The sequence below is a fragment of the Tetrahymena thermophila genome, assembly GCF_000189635.1.
Source record: "Tetrahymena thermophila SB210 genomic scaffold scf_8254373, whole genome shotgun sequence".
NCBI lineage: Eukaryota > Ciliophora > Oligohymenophorea > Hymenostomatida > Tetrahymenidae > Tetrahymena > Tetrahymena thermophila.
In genome coordinates this window covers 610,163-626,721 of record NW_002476157.1, presented here as the reverse complement: position 1 = coordinate 626,721, position 16,559 = coordinate 610,163, and the positions used below count along the sequence as shown (strand labels likewise).

At 21.6% G+C, this 16,559-nt stretch overlaps 4 protein-coding genes across 4 annotated transcripts; 1 reads left to right on the top strand and 3 right to left on the bottom strand. All coding sequences in view use genetic code 6, as the record gives it.

Moving 5' to 3' along the window:
- Positions 1-410: 410 nt before the first annotated feature.
- Positions 411-2,931, top strand: TTHERM_00242070 (WD domain, G-beta repeat protein; the record flags this gene model as incomplete). The annotated part of the gene is made up of 5 exons (XM_001024931.2): positions 411-890; positions 959-1,042; positions 1,205-1,671; positions 1,734-1,937; positions 2,163-2,931. The coding sequence occupies exons 1-5, from the start codon at positions 492-494 to the stop codon at positions 2,929-2,931; spliced, it is 1,923 nt and encodes a 640-aa protein (XP_001024931.2). The 5' UTR covers positions 411-491.
- Positions 2,932-7,425: 4,494 nt separating this feature from the next.
- TTHERM_000242069 (hypothetical protein) lies at positions 7,426-8,241 on the bottom strand (the record flags this gene model as incomplete). The annotated part of the gene is made up of 1 exon (XM_012800230.1): positions 7,426-8,241. The coding sequence occupies one exon, from the start codon at positions 8,239-8,241 to the stop codon at positions 7,426-7,428; it is 816 nt and encodes a 271-aa protein (XP_012655684.1).
- A 1,677-nt stretch (positions 8,242-9,918) lies between these two features.
- TTHERM_000242068 (hypothetical protein) lies at positions 9,919-10,833 on the bottom strand (the record flags this gene model as incomplete). Its single annotated transcript, XM_012800229.1, has 1 exon — positions 9,919-10,833. The coding sequence occupies one exon, from the start codon at positions 10,831-10,833 to the stop codon at positions 9,919-9,921; it is 915 nt and encodes a 304-aa protein (XP_012655683.1).
- Positions 10,834-12,944: 2,111 nt separating this feature from the next.
- Positions 12,945-13,200, bottom strand: TTHERM_00242060 (hypothetical protein; the record flags this gene model as incomplete). Its single annotated transcript, XM_001024930.2, has 2 exons — positions 12,945-13,036; positions 13,119-13,200. 2 exons carry the CDS (start codon positions 13,198-13,200, stop codon positions 12,945-12,947), a joined length of 174 nt encoding a protein of 57 aa, XP_001024930.2.
- Positions 13,201-16,559: the final 3,359 nt, after the last annotated feature.

The following is a 16,559-nucleotide window of genomic DNA, read 5'->3' as shown; positions in this document are numbered from 1 at the left end:
CTCTATAATAATAACCAGAAACCAGCATAAAGTTTTTATTAAAAATGAATATCTATCTTTAGTAATATTTTGACATCAAAATGTTTTTTTTGTAATGGATATTATGTAACATAAAATATCAATCAATCAAGCAACTTTTTTTTATTTAAAAAATCCAAATTTTTTATTATATTTTATAGAAAAATAAATACCACCGAAATTATTATATTTAAACAGAATAGCAGGAATAGTGTAAATTAATTTTAATATTCTGTTAAACTTCTTATTGTTAAAATAGAAATTTTCTGGAATCCAATGGAACCAAGCTTACCTTTTTTAAATAAGATTTACACTTATATTATTGATTTTAATTGCATATCTGATGATACCAAAAAGACTTCTCTGATAATATTTTTTATTAAGTGATTTTATAATTAGAATAAAAAAAAAATATAGATCTGATTGATTAACTTGCACAAAAATCAATTGAATTACATTTATAAAACAATTAAATGGGAAATTAAAATACTGTTAATGGCGGAACTATTAATCTTGATGACGAAGATATTAGCGATGAAAGACTCTAAAGTTTATATAACTAATACCTTAGATCATAATATTAACCTCAGCAGAGATAACCCCCAAAAAAATTAAGTAGAAAACCCTACTCAATCTAAGAAGACTAATAAAATGAGAACTATATGATCTTTACAGACAATTTGTTTGAAGCCAAAATAAAAAAATAAATTTACAAAAAGCAAAAAAGTCACTACTAAGACTATAATAGAAGATTAAAATATCTTACTTCTAAATCTGTTTTTAACAAATTTGAATACGACGCTCCTCATTTAGAACTCCCTCCATCATATAATTATCATTCTAAAGTGATGGAAAATATGATTCCAAATAAAGTATTTACTTTGCTTTTAACTTAGAATAAACTCTTTAAATGTATTTTTAATTTAACTTAAAATACTAGCGAAGAAAAATTGACGAATTAAGAAGCCCAGTTTACAACATTTTGTTCAGTTAAGATGGAAACTAACTGCTTATTACAACTCAAGTAAACAAATTTCTTAAACAAATTAAAAAAAAAAATAGATTTGATTGATAAATAGTAACTTTAATCATTATTCTTTAAATATTGTTCTGTAAAAATTCCAGAATTAAAAACGTTTAATATTTTTAAATTTTGAAAACACTATAAATTTATTCAATATAAAAGGAAGAATTGTTCACTTATAACTATAATTAAGATGATGGTGAATATAAAAGAGGCAAAGTGCTTTACCCTAGAAATATTACATGGACAATTACGGATAGTGACTTAAGTTAAAATGGAAGATATTTGATACATTGTTCACTTAATCCATTTATTTCTATATTTGATATCTAAACTGGAAAATATAATAACTTTTATAACTTAAGTGATGGAGAAGAAGATGAAGATTATTATTACCACTCTCTAAGGTTCTTTAGTTGTAAATACTCAGGAGATGATTCAAAGATATTAGCATCTTCTGGAAAAACTTCTTAAAGCAAAGCTTAAATTAAAATGTTTGATGTATAGAGAGAGAGAGTTTCAGATAGTATTCTTGCCCATGATGATGATATCAATTCTATAGCCTTTGTTGATAAGCATAATTCATCTGTATTTATTTCCGGTTCAGATGATAGATCTGTAAAAATATGGTAAATACTTAAATTTATGATTAAAAAATGTTAAAATTATACTATGAAACATTTTAATATAGGGATACAAGAGCACTAGGACCTAATGGCTAATCAGCAGGAGAATTACTAGGCCATGTTGCTGGAATCACTCACGTTGACTCTAGACAAGATAACTACTATGTTGCCTCTAATGGAAAAGACTAATGTGTAAAACTTTGGGATTTAAGAAAAAGTGTATCTTCCTCTACTGGTAAAAATAGAGTATAAAAGCACTATGATTATAGGTAAAATATTTATAAAAAATATTATTTTTGGAAAATTAATTAATTAAACTTTCTTTAATTTTTAAATAAATAATAATAAAACCTAATGCAAAATATTTTGTTTGCTTAATACATTTCTATCCAGAATCAAAAATTATTTTATTAAAAATTCATTATTAATTTTTATCTAACTTTTTCCAAAGATTTAGTTTTAAATTTAATTTTAATTTCCAAATGTTAAATTAGAATGGGAGCTATGACAGAAAAAGAGGTATTAAATATACGTAATCTAACTCAAGAATAAAACTTTGATAACTCAGTATAAACGTTTAGAGGACATAAAGTAGGAAAAACTCTAATGAGATGTCATTTTTCTCCTTTAGGCCCCACTGATAGAAGATATATTTACACAGCTAGCTATTGTGGAAAAGTTTTCTTGTATGATATTTTATCTAATACAACTAAGCATTTAGAATTCTAAGAGGAAAAAAATTAATATACAGCTGGTATTTTAAATGATATGGAACAAACCTGTGTTAGAGATGCAGCTTGGCATCCAAAAAAAATGGAAATCATAACAACTAACTTGAAAGGAAAACTTTTTAAATGGTTCAATAATGATCTTTATTTTGAAGAAATAGAGGATTTAGAGAAGCAAAATAAGATTGAGGACGAATCTAATTCAGAATAGAGTAGAGCATAATCTTAATTTGAAAATTATAGATGGGAATATGAAGATGAAGATAATTCCACATATAACAGAGTTTAAGATGATGAAGATGAGGAAGATGAAGATTATGACGATGATATTGATAAGGACTACGAAGACGAAGAGGAAAAATAGGAGGATAAAGACGACGATGAAGACGAGGTTAATGGTGAAGATGATGATGATTTAGAAGAAGAAGAGGAAAATAGAAATATTTAATAAAATTAAGATAAATTTAGTGATTAAGATTCTAATAAGACTTAAAGTTTCAAAAGTTTCTAAGATTAAGAGGAAAGTAATAGCTGAGCAATATTATAAAAATTAAAAGTTTATTTTATATATAGTTTAATGTATATTAAGGCTTTATCAACTTTATAAACAAGATTACTTACTTTATTTGCTTACTAAATGATTTATTGTTGAGATTTATTTAATCAAAATTTAAAATGTCTTTTTTTCCATTTTGTAAAGATTTTTTTGAAGCAAGTAGAAGACTACTTAATTTATTTGTAATATGATGAAGATGATGAAGTTGAAGATTATTATGATAATAGTGATAAGGCCTATGAAGACGAAGAGGAAAAATAGGAGGATGAAGAAGAAGTTAATGGTGAAGATGATGATGATTTAGAAGAAGAAGACGAAAATAGAATTATTTAATAAAATTAAGATAAATTTGATGATTAAGATTCTAATAAGACTTAAAGTTTCAAAAGTTTCTAAGATTAAGAGGAAAGTAATAGCTGAGCAGTATTATAAAAATTAAAAGTTTATTTTATATATAGTTTAATGTATATTAAGGCTTTATCAACTTTATAAACAAGATTACTTATTTTATTTGCTTACTAAATGATTTATTGTTGAGATTTATTTAATCAAAATTTAAAATGTCTTTTTTTCCATTTTGTAAAGATTTTTTTGAAGCAAGTAGAAGATTACTTACTTTATTTGCTTAGTAAATTATTTATTGTTGAGTTTTGTTGTATTTTAGAGGCAAAATTTTTTTTCAAAATAATATTAAATTTATACCGATAACTCGCCCATCCATTCATCCATATAATTTAAATAACAAATTTGATTTTAAAAAAAGAAAATTTGTTAGTATTTTCTTAATAAAAGTTTAAGGAATTCTCTCTTTTATTTACAGAATTTTGACAAGAAAAAAATAAATCTAAACGTGTGAAGGATAATTTTGATAAGAAATAATTTATAAATTAGAATGCTGGATAAAATTTATAGGATTAGTTAAACATAATTTTGGAAATATTTTTTTATTTTATTTGTTTTTGAAAAAACGCAAGAAATTAAAATTGATAGACTTATGTTTAAAGTTATAATGTAGAATATTTTTTGTCAAGTAAATTAGATGAATGTTACTTTTTTATCTATTACAAATATTTATTTGTTGTTAATCGAAGTAAATTCATGAATTTAGCTAATTCTTTTATTAACAAAGGCGTTGTAGGACTTCTGAGTTATTTTACTAAATTGTAAATATTTGAATCGAACTAAAAAAAATTGAGTGAATTTTAAAATTAGTTGAATATATTCAAAACGAAAGAATACACTCACCTCTTAAAATGTGTCTTTAAAAAGAAAGTAATAATCTAAATAAAGTTTTTAAAATTGTAAAAAGAATTTATTTAATAAAAAAAAATTATCTCACTTATTAATTTTCAAATTAGATTTACAAAAAAAGGTGATAAAAGTTAAGCTAAAACGAGTTGAAAATTATGTTAAATTAAAACCAACAAAACAATGAGGAAAACAACTAGAATCATATAGAAGTTGCAGATTATGAAAAAGGTTTGAACTTTGTAGAAGCTTACATGCAAGACAAATATTTGCAAACACTAAAAGAAATAAAAAAATACAGCATAATTTTTTCATTTTTATTTTTTGTAGAGATCTTCGCTTCTGTTGGCTTGATAATATATACTTCAGTAGCTAAGCCACTTTCTGCAATTTTTATCGTGCTTGTAGCAACATAAGTTTTATATACATTTACGAATATAATTAGTTTTAAACTATCATTGGTTTAATCTCATACTCATAGTAAGAAGACCTTGATAAAACTTTTTTTCAAGCATTTTTTGTATAGCTTTCTGTAAGTAGATTTCATTCTTTTTTACCAAAACTGCAAAGTTCAAATAAAATAGGTTACACTGTTTGAATAGAAAAAAATATAATTCAAAAATCTTAAGATTCTTTAAAGCTAACTAATTCAATGGCACACTTTGAGGAAGTTCTACTTAACTTTTAAGTGCTACATCTATTTAGGTTTTTTAATTTTAGACTAGATACATGCTTTGAACATTAACAAAAGTATACTAATTATTTATCTAGCTTACTCAAGTGCTTTATTTATAATCTTAAGTCATTTCTATTTAAAGACGTTTGTATTCTAACAAAAATTAACTTTTGGGTTTGATTTGCTTACTCTGATTGAACTAACAGCTCAATATGGTTAATCTTATTGCTATTTCATATCTGCAATTTACTTTGCTGAGTTAAGGATTACAGCTGTCTGCCTAGTTATATTGTATATAACGATATTAAAATGCTAGTTATAGAACTAAGGATATTTTAATAATCTTAGCGTTGATATTATTCAGTAGATTTTTATGGGGTAAAAGCTTACCTATGTTTCAAGTCTTTGTAATCGTGATCTAAACTAACAAGAAATGATATTTAATAATGTTTTTAACATTATTTAATTTTCAACAGTGCAAATTTATTTCTTAGTTAACGTTATTTTAGTCTTTTATTAGTAAGCATAAGTCTTTCCTTAATATTTAATAATTTTATAGGTTATATTACTTTTAATAATGATGACATTACTTCCTATAAAATTACGTCAAATCAAAAAAATTTTCTATGAAGATAAATCCTACTATGTAGAAAAACTTTAATAACTTGATGGCGAGAATTTATCTTCTAAAAAAATAAAACTTTAAATCTATACTGAATAGAAATTAGAAGAAAAAGATTGGATACAAATTGAAAAATATTTTCAAATTGATTGTAAACAATTTTACTTGTGCTTGAATGGACAATTTAAAGCTATTAAAATTCTTAATTACAGAATTTTAGAAATTAATAATTTTAAATCTGCTTGCCTAGAAAAAGTTTTCAATGAGCTTATGAAAGATTCTTCATCTTTTTAGATTTGTATAAACCATAAAAATAAAAACTTAATTTAATCAAGTAGTACTTAAGCTAAATCCTTCCTTTTCAATTTTCTTAAGAATGCTTCTCTTGATGATTAAGTTAAAAAGAATATCTAAAATTCAGATTTAATTAAATATTTTAAAAATGAAAACTATTATAAATAGTTAAATTAACTTTTAAATTAATATAGTTATAAAAAAATAATGGTAACAACTATAGCCTATTACAATCATTTATCTCAATATCAATATCTTAACAGTTCAATGATCTTATTTGATTTATATGAATCAAATTATTGATTAAAATTAAAAAAAAATACTCTATAAAATCTTGTAAATAAATTGGTTTTGATAATTATCTAAATTATTATCACTTATTATTTCTATGTTTTTTTATAAAACTTTACTAAATTAGTATTTAATTTAATATCTTTATAAATATTTATACCATTTTTTAAACTATTTATTCATACTATTTTCGCATAATAAAATTATTTATTTTTGTTAAGTTTTTAGAATGCTTTTAATTAGTAAATAAAAACACTCAATTTTATATTTCTTACAAAAATAATACAAAAATTTAAATTAATTATTTTTTTATAAAAAAATTTTTTTTATTTAATTGGAATTACTTAATGTTTATACTAAATTGTTTTGACTAAATATTTAAAATTTAAATCTATATCTATTTATGAATAACATTTAACTTATACATTTTAATGATTTAGAAACATTTTAGATTCATATTTTGCTACTTTGTATATTTAAAATTCTGGGGTAATTTTAAATTATGAATTCACTTATGTAAATTAATAACCACCTTTTTAATTTATGAATAAAAGATGAGAGTATTTTTGATTGTGAAAATTAAAATTTAAAAAAATAAAAGCATATTTTAGTATGATTGTATCTATTGCTATGCTTTACTTTAGTATTCAATAAATATAATAATATTTAATTTTTTTTAGGAATATTTGATTTCTTTTATCAGTTAATTTATTTAGAATAGTTAAACAAACGCATTATTGTTCAGATTATTTTAAGGATATAGATTACTTTATATTTATTATTTTTAATTTCAAAGAAAATTGTTTGAAAAAATAAAGGAAAAGTATGTATCTTACTTTAACAACAAAACTGTTCAAATTTTATATAGAAATTTTTTTGTTTTTTAAGTTTATTTAAGTAGAAATTTAAGATAAATGAACTGTTCATATTATTTTTATAATATTTATCTGTCTATATTATTATTATTAATTTCAAAGAAATTTGTTTTGACTAAAAAATAATAATTAATATTTTTGTTGATTTGTTTTTTTTAAAGAGTTCTTTTATTTAATTCTAAAAAGAAACATTAAAATATAATTATGAACAATAATTAAAATATAGAGTAGATTTAGGGGTTCAATGTTGGCATTTATTTTAATTCATTATTGATTGATGGATACGCATAGGATAAGTATAGCCAAGTATGTATCTAGATATATTCTAGGAAAAGACTGTATCAATTAATTGCATTTTTAGAGCTTTTAATTTGCACTTCTGCTATAGTATTGTAATACTTTAAAAATTTTAATGCCTTTATTGGTTTAATAGCTATTTTAGGTGTACAAACCTTAATCTCTTTTTATCAAAATTGCAACTATTATTAAGGAACTAAATAGATAATAGGAAACTTTTGGGCTTACCTTCTATTTGATTTGATACTTTCTGCTTTGACTTTAGATATATTTCTGTTTTTAAGATATTGTAAGATTGAGAGGAATTAAAGTGTTAAAAAAACTGAAAAGATTATTTTAGTTTAGAAATTGGTTCTGAAATTAGCAGGAAGATTTATTGTGAAAATATTTTTTGTTTTCGTTAAATCAGTTTTTTTTATCACTTTAATCGTATTAAATAATGCTGTGAATGAATATTTTTATTATACACTGGCTTACATCATCTTAAATATGATAATTATGATTTTCTTATAATTTTAGTATTTAAATCTTTTTGTTTTCTCAGTAAAATAATCTACAAAGCAGTAAATCTTAACCGTTTTTGAGATACTAATCGAAATATCTTAATCATATTGTATTATGTCGATCTACATATACTTCATTTTTTTGATATAGATTACTCTTATTATGATGATTGCAGTACAAGTAATTTCATTCTACTTTAAATCTTACAAAATTAATTTACTATACAATCCTATGAATTAATCTATATTTGGTTTAATCTTGATGGGTTTTAAGATTTCCTACCTTTCTTCTCTTTACAATAGTGATTTATTTTAGTATGAAATGCTAATTTAAAACAAGAAGAATTAGTTTATTCTCTTATTTGCCAATATTTATATTGGAGGAATTTATGCTTTTGTATTTTAAATCTTTTAAGGATTTTTTCCTTAACCTATAGCTAACTTATTGATTGTTTTTGGAGGATTCACTGGAGTATTTTTCATAATTAAATTTATTTTAATAATAAAAATGACTAAATAGTGTAGTATTAATAATTTTAACTCATTAGAAGAAATTACCTAAGTAGTCCCTAAATCATATTGTAGATTGTCTATAAATTTTGAAAGTAGAATTCAAAAGGGTGATTTTTAAAAATTCATTAAATATCAAAACTCAAATTTCAACTATTAATTTTACTAGATAAAATTTTTTAATTAATTCTCTATTGAATCAGTGAATAATTTTTGTAGGATGAAAATATTTGATTTAAGTTCTGAAGAAATTAGCGAGTTTTTTGGTTATTTTATATCAAAATCATAATTTTTTTCAGTTTAAATCGAACAATTAAATCAAGATTTAATTATAAACAGTTAAATATGCTCAAAAATACTTTCTTGTCTTAGGTAAATATCCATAACAGATTAAGTAAAGTTTAATATTAGAGACTCTGATCTGCTCTTGGTCCTTCATAATTAAAAATAATTTCTAAATCTTCAAAATTTCTTGGAGTAATTTAATGTGGAAAATATCGTTCTAAACTTGGTCACGTTTTATAAGTATATCTCTTTCACCTAGTTCGTTAATCCTTCTAATATAGTTTATGATCTCTTTGATATCTGAAAATAGTAAAATATAATATTAGATATAACTTTGCAATTTAATTTATAATTCTTTGATTTCTACGTTTCTATAAAGAAGATAATATCAAATATAATATTATGAAGAATGAACATAAAATTGACTATTTAATCATCAAATCTAAATTATTTTACAATTTACTTTAATCTTAAATATTAAGTGTATATTTTTTGTAATTTTTATACAAATTAGTTTTGTTTAATAAACATAATAATCAAAAATTATATAAATATTTACTTTTTTGTATTGAAATATGAATGCTTCATAAAAATAACAATATAATTTTTAAGTTTTTTACAGTAAATATGTTTAATTATTTTTGAAATATAAAAAATATAATAAACTTGCTAAATATTAATAATAAAAACATTAGAGTATTTAGAGAAAAAGCTATGTTTTTACTTCAATTATTAAAATTTTCTTTTTTATCTTATTTTGCTTATACCTTATAATTCGATAAAGGTACTGAGCCAACTGAAGATTGATTAAAATCATATATATTAAAAAGAAAATTCCAAAGTTAGGTGGAGGAGAGAGTGAGTGATTACCTTAATTAATGAGGAGCTAGGGTAAATTATAGATTATTTGATAAATATGCTATATAAAAGTTTTCAAAAAATTTATATTTAATTTTTGAACAGTATTTAAATTTGCAATGGTGAAAATCGAATCTAATTATAAAAAATTTAATATTCTTTATGATAATTTGTCTCATAAATAATTTAAATTCATTTCATGGAAACTTATTTTTTTGTGATTTTATAAAATAGGATTTCTAAAAAATGAAATACAAAATTAAAATAATTTGATAATTTTAGAACAAACTTATTAAAAAACTTAAGTTTTGAGTTATTAAAAATTATAAAATTAATCAAATATTAATTCAATAATAAGTAAAAGTAAATAATAGTATTTATACTGAATAACTAACTAGCTAAATTAATAATAATAATAATAATAAAAATGAATATAAATAATGTAAATGATATCCTTTTGAATTAAGCAGGGTCATATTTCAGTTGCTTTTAAATAGATGGGTTTATTCAGGATAAATATAAAAAGGCGCTAGATAATATAAATAATTTCAAGATTTTGTTTATAATTATTTCACTTTTAGAAAGTATATTTTGCATATCATTAATATGTTTCTACCATTTCTCTAATAAATTAGACGGCTTTGTATCTTTTATAGTAGTTTAGATATTCTCAGCCATATTTTAATTTATGCAAAATTGCTTGTATTATAAAAAAACTAGCTCACCACTTGGCAAACCTTTAATTTATGCTCTTTCAACATTAGTCCTTTCTATAATGTCTCTTGATCTACTAATATTTATTAGATTTTGTATAATAGAATAGAAAGAAATTTAGAATAGAAGGTTTGACAAAGAAATAGTTTCTAAAAGATTCATATATTTTTTAGTTAGTAAATTTATTATCAAGATGTTCTTTATTTTTATTCGATCTCTAGTGCTTAATATATTTATAGTCATTTAAGGTAATAGAGACTATGTCTTTTATGTGATGATTGGGTACTTATTGATAAATGCTTTGATTAATATAATAATCCATCTTTTTTATCTAAACATGTTTGTTTTTTTAAAACGATAGACTCTTTTTTAGCAGCTGTTTACAGCCCTTGAATTAACAGTAGAAATTGTTTAGGCATATTTCACAATATATTTAATATTTTATAGCATATATTTAATATATGCATTACTAATTTTGATTGCCTTTTAGCAAATAACTTAATATTATTGCTGCTAATAGTACCAAGTAAAATATGTGTTTAATCCTATGAACGTTAGCTCCATAGCTTTAATCTATATGGGCTTTAAGATAACATTCTTTTCCTAACTTTACAATTGCGATTTATTTTAATATGAAACAATAATAGAAAATAAAAGGAATTAGTTTTAATTTTTTATCTCTTAGATCTATTTTGTTGCTATAAGCATAATCACTTTTTATCTTAACACCAAAAATTTCCCTATTGAATTAATAATTATGTAAATAATATTTTGCTTAATAAATGGATTGTAAATAATAAGCAAATACTTTTTAATAAAAAGAATTAAAAAGGAAAGCCAAATCTATAACTTGAATTCACTAGATGAATTGGACTAATTGAATTTTAATGCAAAATGCAAGATTATATTTAATTTAAATTATGATTTAAAATAAAATGATTTTAAGAAACTATTGAAAATCTTAAGCTCACAGCCTTAGTTTTTGTAAATAACTTTTATAAACCAAATAAATATCGAGTTTATTAATGGATATTGTACATTCAAGATTATTGACTTAAAATCTCAAGAAATAAGCTAACTTTTTAGGTATTTTCTCTCAAAATCTGTTTGTATAACAGTTGAAATTGTGCAAATAGAACAACCATAACATTTTAACAGTGAAGTTTGTAGTAAAATATTTGATTGCTTAAAATAAATTTCTATATCTGACTAAAAAAAGATATAATTAATAAATTCTGATCTCATTTTATCATTTAGAAATCAAAATTATTATAAAGATTTATTAGGATTTTTAAAATAATTCAACTCAGAAGTGACTATTTTGAATTTAACATCATATTATAAATTATTATCTAAATATCAAATAATAAATCCGTAATTGATAGCATATGATCTACACGACAATTGATTTAAAAATTATAACTACTTGGGACAAATTTTGCTAATATTTAAATTGTTTGTTGCGTTTCATAAATTTTTTTATTAATAGTTTGTAACAATAAAATAATATTCAAATTATCATAATATTTTTTTTATATTTTTTTTCCCTGAACATTTCTCAAAATATTTTGATTACACATTTTAATATATTTTTAAACTATTCTGTAAAAATTTATAATATTGTTTAAATAATTTTATATTTAAATTAATACCAAGAAAACAAATTAAAATAAATATTTTTAAAAACAATTTATTGTGAAAAAAAGTAAAATTCATTTTTGAAAAAACCAATTCAACTATTTCGTAGTTTTAATTATTAAAAAATAAATAAAATAAAACTAATTTAATATATAAAAATATAAGTTATATATCAAGAGATAATAAGAGTTCTGATTAATACTTAGAATGTAAATAAAAAGTGTACTCTAATTAATAAAAGATCTTTAAAGACTCATATGATATACTTGATCTTACTCAGTTCAGTAAAAATAAGCCTATTTTATTAGAAATTAATTAATTATTTTTGGTATAGAAAGAATTGACTTTTCTATTTTAAGGTATCTATGAATTATTTATTTATTAATTTAAATTTTAATAAATTGTTATCAAACAAAAAGATTTATTTCAACTTAAAATAAAACAAAGTAAAACAAAATAAAATAAAACAAATGAATAATCAATAAGATGACTATGCTGATATACACTAGGTGGGTACTTTTAAAAACTATAGCTAGATCGATGGATTTATGCCGAATGCTTACAGAAATAGTTTAAAATAAATATTATAGCATAAAGTATTACTTGGGGTTATTTTTTTTTTAGAGCTATTGTCTACTATTGTCTTGATAACTCTCCTACTGGTTGATGACTTTTCTAATAACATAAGATTTATTCTTATAGTGTATGCTATATAATTAGTTTTTATTCAAATTCAAAATGGAAGCTATTACAAAAGAAAAAAAGAATAGCACCTTATAGAGAATATTTACATTTACATTATTTCAAACGTTTTATTGTCAATTTTCTATCAAGACTATATATTATTCCTTAGATTTTGCAGGATAGAACTAAATTACAATTCTTAAAATTATAATGATAACCTTTTGAGATATAAATACTACCACTTTCTGATTAAATGGTTTAGCACTAAAAAACTCTTTACCTTAATAAAAGCTCATATGATATTTATATACATCGTGACTGTAGTAAAGAGTGAGCAGAATTACATACTTGTTTTTTACATTGGCTTATTAGCTTATCTTTCTATTCAATACTTAATCCTACATACAATGTATATTAATATTTTCATTTTTCAAAAGAAACAAAATTTCATTTTAAAAGTAATTACATTCTTTGAATCTGTTTTTTGCTTAGTTCAATCATATTTCTACGTTTGTTAAATCATCCTCAATGTGATTTAGTTATTCGCTTTTATTGCTGTCATGCTTGTCTACACTTGCTTCTTGAGCTGCTAATTATAATACAATGATATTTACAACCCACTTCATATTAATATATTTCAATAAATACTTATGGGTTAAAATTTAATGTACTTTTCTCCTTTATACAATAAGGATATCGCACAATATGAAATAATTTTCTAAAATTATAAAAATCTAGTTTAATTTTGCTCATGCTAGTTCTATTTCGTAATAACTTGCTACTTAGTTTATTTCTATGACGACTATTAATTACCTTACTTAATAATAGTTATTTAATTAATGCTTATTGTCTATTCTATATTGGCTGCTTTACTTAAATTATATTACACAATAAAACTTTATATTCTAAGTAAATCGCAATTTGTTACTTCTATTTCAGATATTGATGCTTAAGCCTTGACTTAAAAATGTAGAAATGTAATTTTTGTAAACGAGAAGCTTAAATTATCTGATAGACTATCACAATATATTGATTTTAAAAATTAATTTGATTTCATTCATGTTGATAAATAGTTTAGCTTGGAGTAAATTAATGGATATTCTACAATGCACATATTCTCTCTAAATTCTATTTGCTTGATCTAAGCATACACAATAATGTTAAAAAATTCAAAAAGACTCAGCTTACATTTAAATTTGACGGAATAATAAATAACTAAGTAAAGTATGGAATAGCTATTTACTATTTTAAAACAAACATCTATTACTGATTAAAGCATCTTCAACATAGAAAATTCTGACATTACTAAATAGTTTAACAGTATCAATATTTCTTAAGATCTAATTAAATGCTTTAAATAAAATAACTACTTCCAAATCATATTACACATAGTCGCATACAAATAAAACATATCTATGTTTCAAATTATCAATCCTGATTTGATTCTTTTCGACCTTTTTGATAATTTGGAATGATAAATAAATAAATTAAATTAAATTAATGCCATAAAAATAACATTAAATTAAAATTATCTGCTGCTTACAGCCTATACCTAATTCAGCGCTGTAAGTTAAAAAAGATAATTAATAAATTTATATTTTTGTATTTACTGTATTAAATAAAGTATAATTGATTCCATAAATTATTATAAATTTAAAACTTAATAAATTATATCAAACAAAAAGATATACTTGACCTAAAAATAAAGCAAAACAAAACAAATGAATAATTAATTTCATAATTATACTTGCATTAGATAGGCAGGTATTTTTCAAAATTATAGCTAAATAAATGGATTTATGCTGAACACCTACAGAGCTTGCTTAAAATAAATATTATAGCATAAAAAATTATTTGGAATTATCTTTTTTTTTGAGCTTTTATCTGTGATTGCTCTTATAACTCTACTATTGACTGATGATTTTAATAATAATATAAGATTTATTCTTATAATCTACATGATTTAATTATTTTTTACTTAAATATAAAATGTAAGCTACCTCATAAAAAATAAATAGAAACAATCATTAGAAAGTATTTTCATTCACATCATATCAAATTTATTTATGTCTGCTTTCTATCAAGACTACATTTATTTCCTAAGGTTTTGTAATACAGAACTAACTTAAGATCATCAAAACTTTAATGAAAACCTTTTGTAATATAAATACTATCACCTTCTCATTAAATGGTTCAGTACTAAAAAACTCTTTATTTTGATAAAAGCTCATTCAATTATTGTTTATATCATGATTGTAGTAAGGTACCAACAGGATTGCAAACTTATTTTTTACATTGGTATATTAGCTTATCTTTCGATTCAATACTTAATACTACACACGCTATACATTAATATTTTCATTTTTCAAAAGAAATAAACTCTATTTTAAAAAGCAATTACATTCATTGAGTCCGCACTTTGCTTAATTCAATCATATTGCTATGTTTGTTAAATTATTGTTAACTTGGTTCAGTTATTCGCTTTTGTAGCTATTATGCTTGTCTATATTTGCTTTTTAAGCTGCATATTATAGTACAGAGATATTTACAACCCGCTTCATGTTAATATATTTTAGCAAATACTTATGGGTCACAATTTAATATATTTTTCTCCTTTACACAACGATGATATCGTATAATTTGAAATAATATTTTAAAACAATAAAAACTTAGCTTAATATTGCTCTAGCTAACTCTATTTTATAATAGCTTGCTGCTTATTTTACTGGTAGGATAGTTATTAATTACCACAATCAATAATAGTGATTCAATTTCTACTTATCTTCTATTATATCCTAATTGCTTTATTTAAATTATAATACGTGATAAAACTATATGTCCAAAATAAATCGCAATATGTCTAATCTATTTCAGATATAGATGCCTAACTATCTACTTAAAAATGTAGAAATGTAATTTTTGTAAAAGAAAACCTTAAATAAAATGATAATTTAGCTAATTACATAGATTTTAAAAATTAATTTGATTTCATTTATATTGATAAGAAGTTTAGCTTACAATAAATTAATGGATATTCTACTATGCGCATATTCTCTTTAAACTCTTCTTGCCTACTCTAAGCCTACACAATTATGTTAAAAAATTCAAAAAAACTTAGCTTACATTTAAATTTGAGGGAATAACAGTTAATAGATAAGAAGTGTATAGAATAGCTATTTTTAATTCTAAAATAAACATCAATCACTGATTAAAGCATCTTCGACATAGAAAATTCTGACATAACTAAATAGTTTTACAATACCAATATTTCTAAAGATTTAATTAAATGTCTTAAAGAAAATAACTACTAACAAATCATTTTGCACATAATTACATACAAATAAAATATATCCATATTTTAAATTATTAACCCTGGTTTGATACTTTTTGATCTCTATGATAATATGGAATGAAAAATAAATCAAATTAATTTATAGAGAGAGGTTAGTTAAATTAAAATATTTGAGATACACTAATAACTTATCTATTTACTATTTAAAATATTTAAATCATCACTATATTTATAAATATAATTAGCAAATTCTTTATTTATTTTTTAAATTTATTCAAAAATATATAAAAATTAAAATTTAAATTTATTAATTAATGAATTAAATTTTCATTATTTTTTAAAATGCATTTATTATTAAGATTATTTATTACAACATATAAAAATACCATAGTTCATCCAAAAAAAAGAAGGAGCTTCTAAGGTTCATTTAAATTAATCTCTTTAATTATATAAAAGGTTTTTGTTGTTGGAATGATAAATAATATTAAAAATTTATTTATTCTCCTAAAATAGCTAAAATTAATAATACTTAAATGTAATTTATTTTTTTGATATTTATAAGTATCAAGTATAAACTACTAAAAAACACTAAAGCTAAAATAAATAAACATAAATCAAATATTTACATTATGAAAATGAAATATTTGGTAAATTGTATTAGTTAAGAAAATAAAATATGATATAATTTTATTCAATTTAATATTTTTGATATAAATATAAATATTTTTCAAAAATGAAATAAATCGAATTATTTTAAACAGCTAAATAAATAATTATAAATTTATTTGTAAAATTTTATGTTATAAGCTTTGGATTTTTT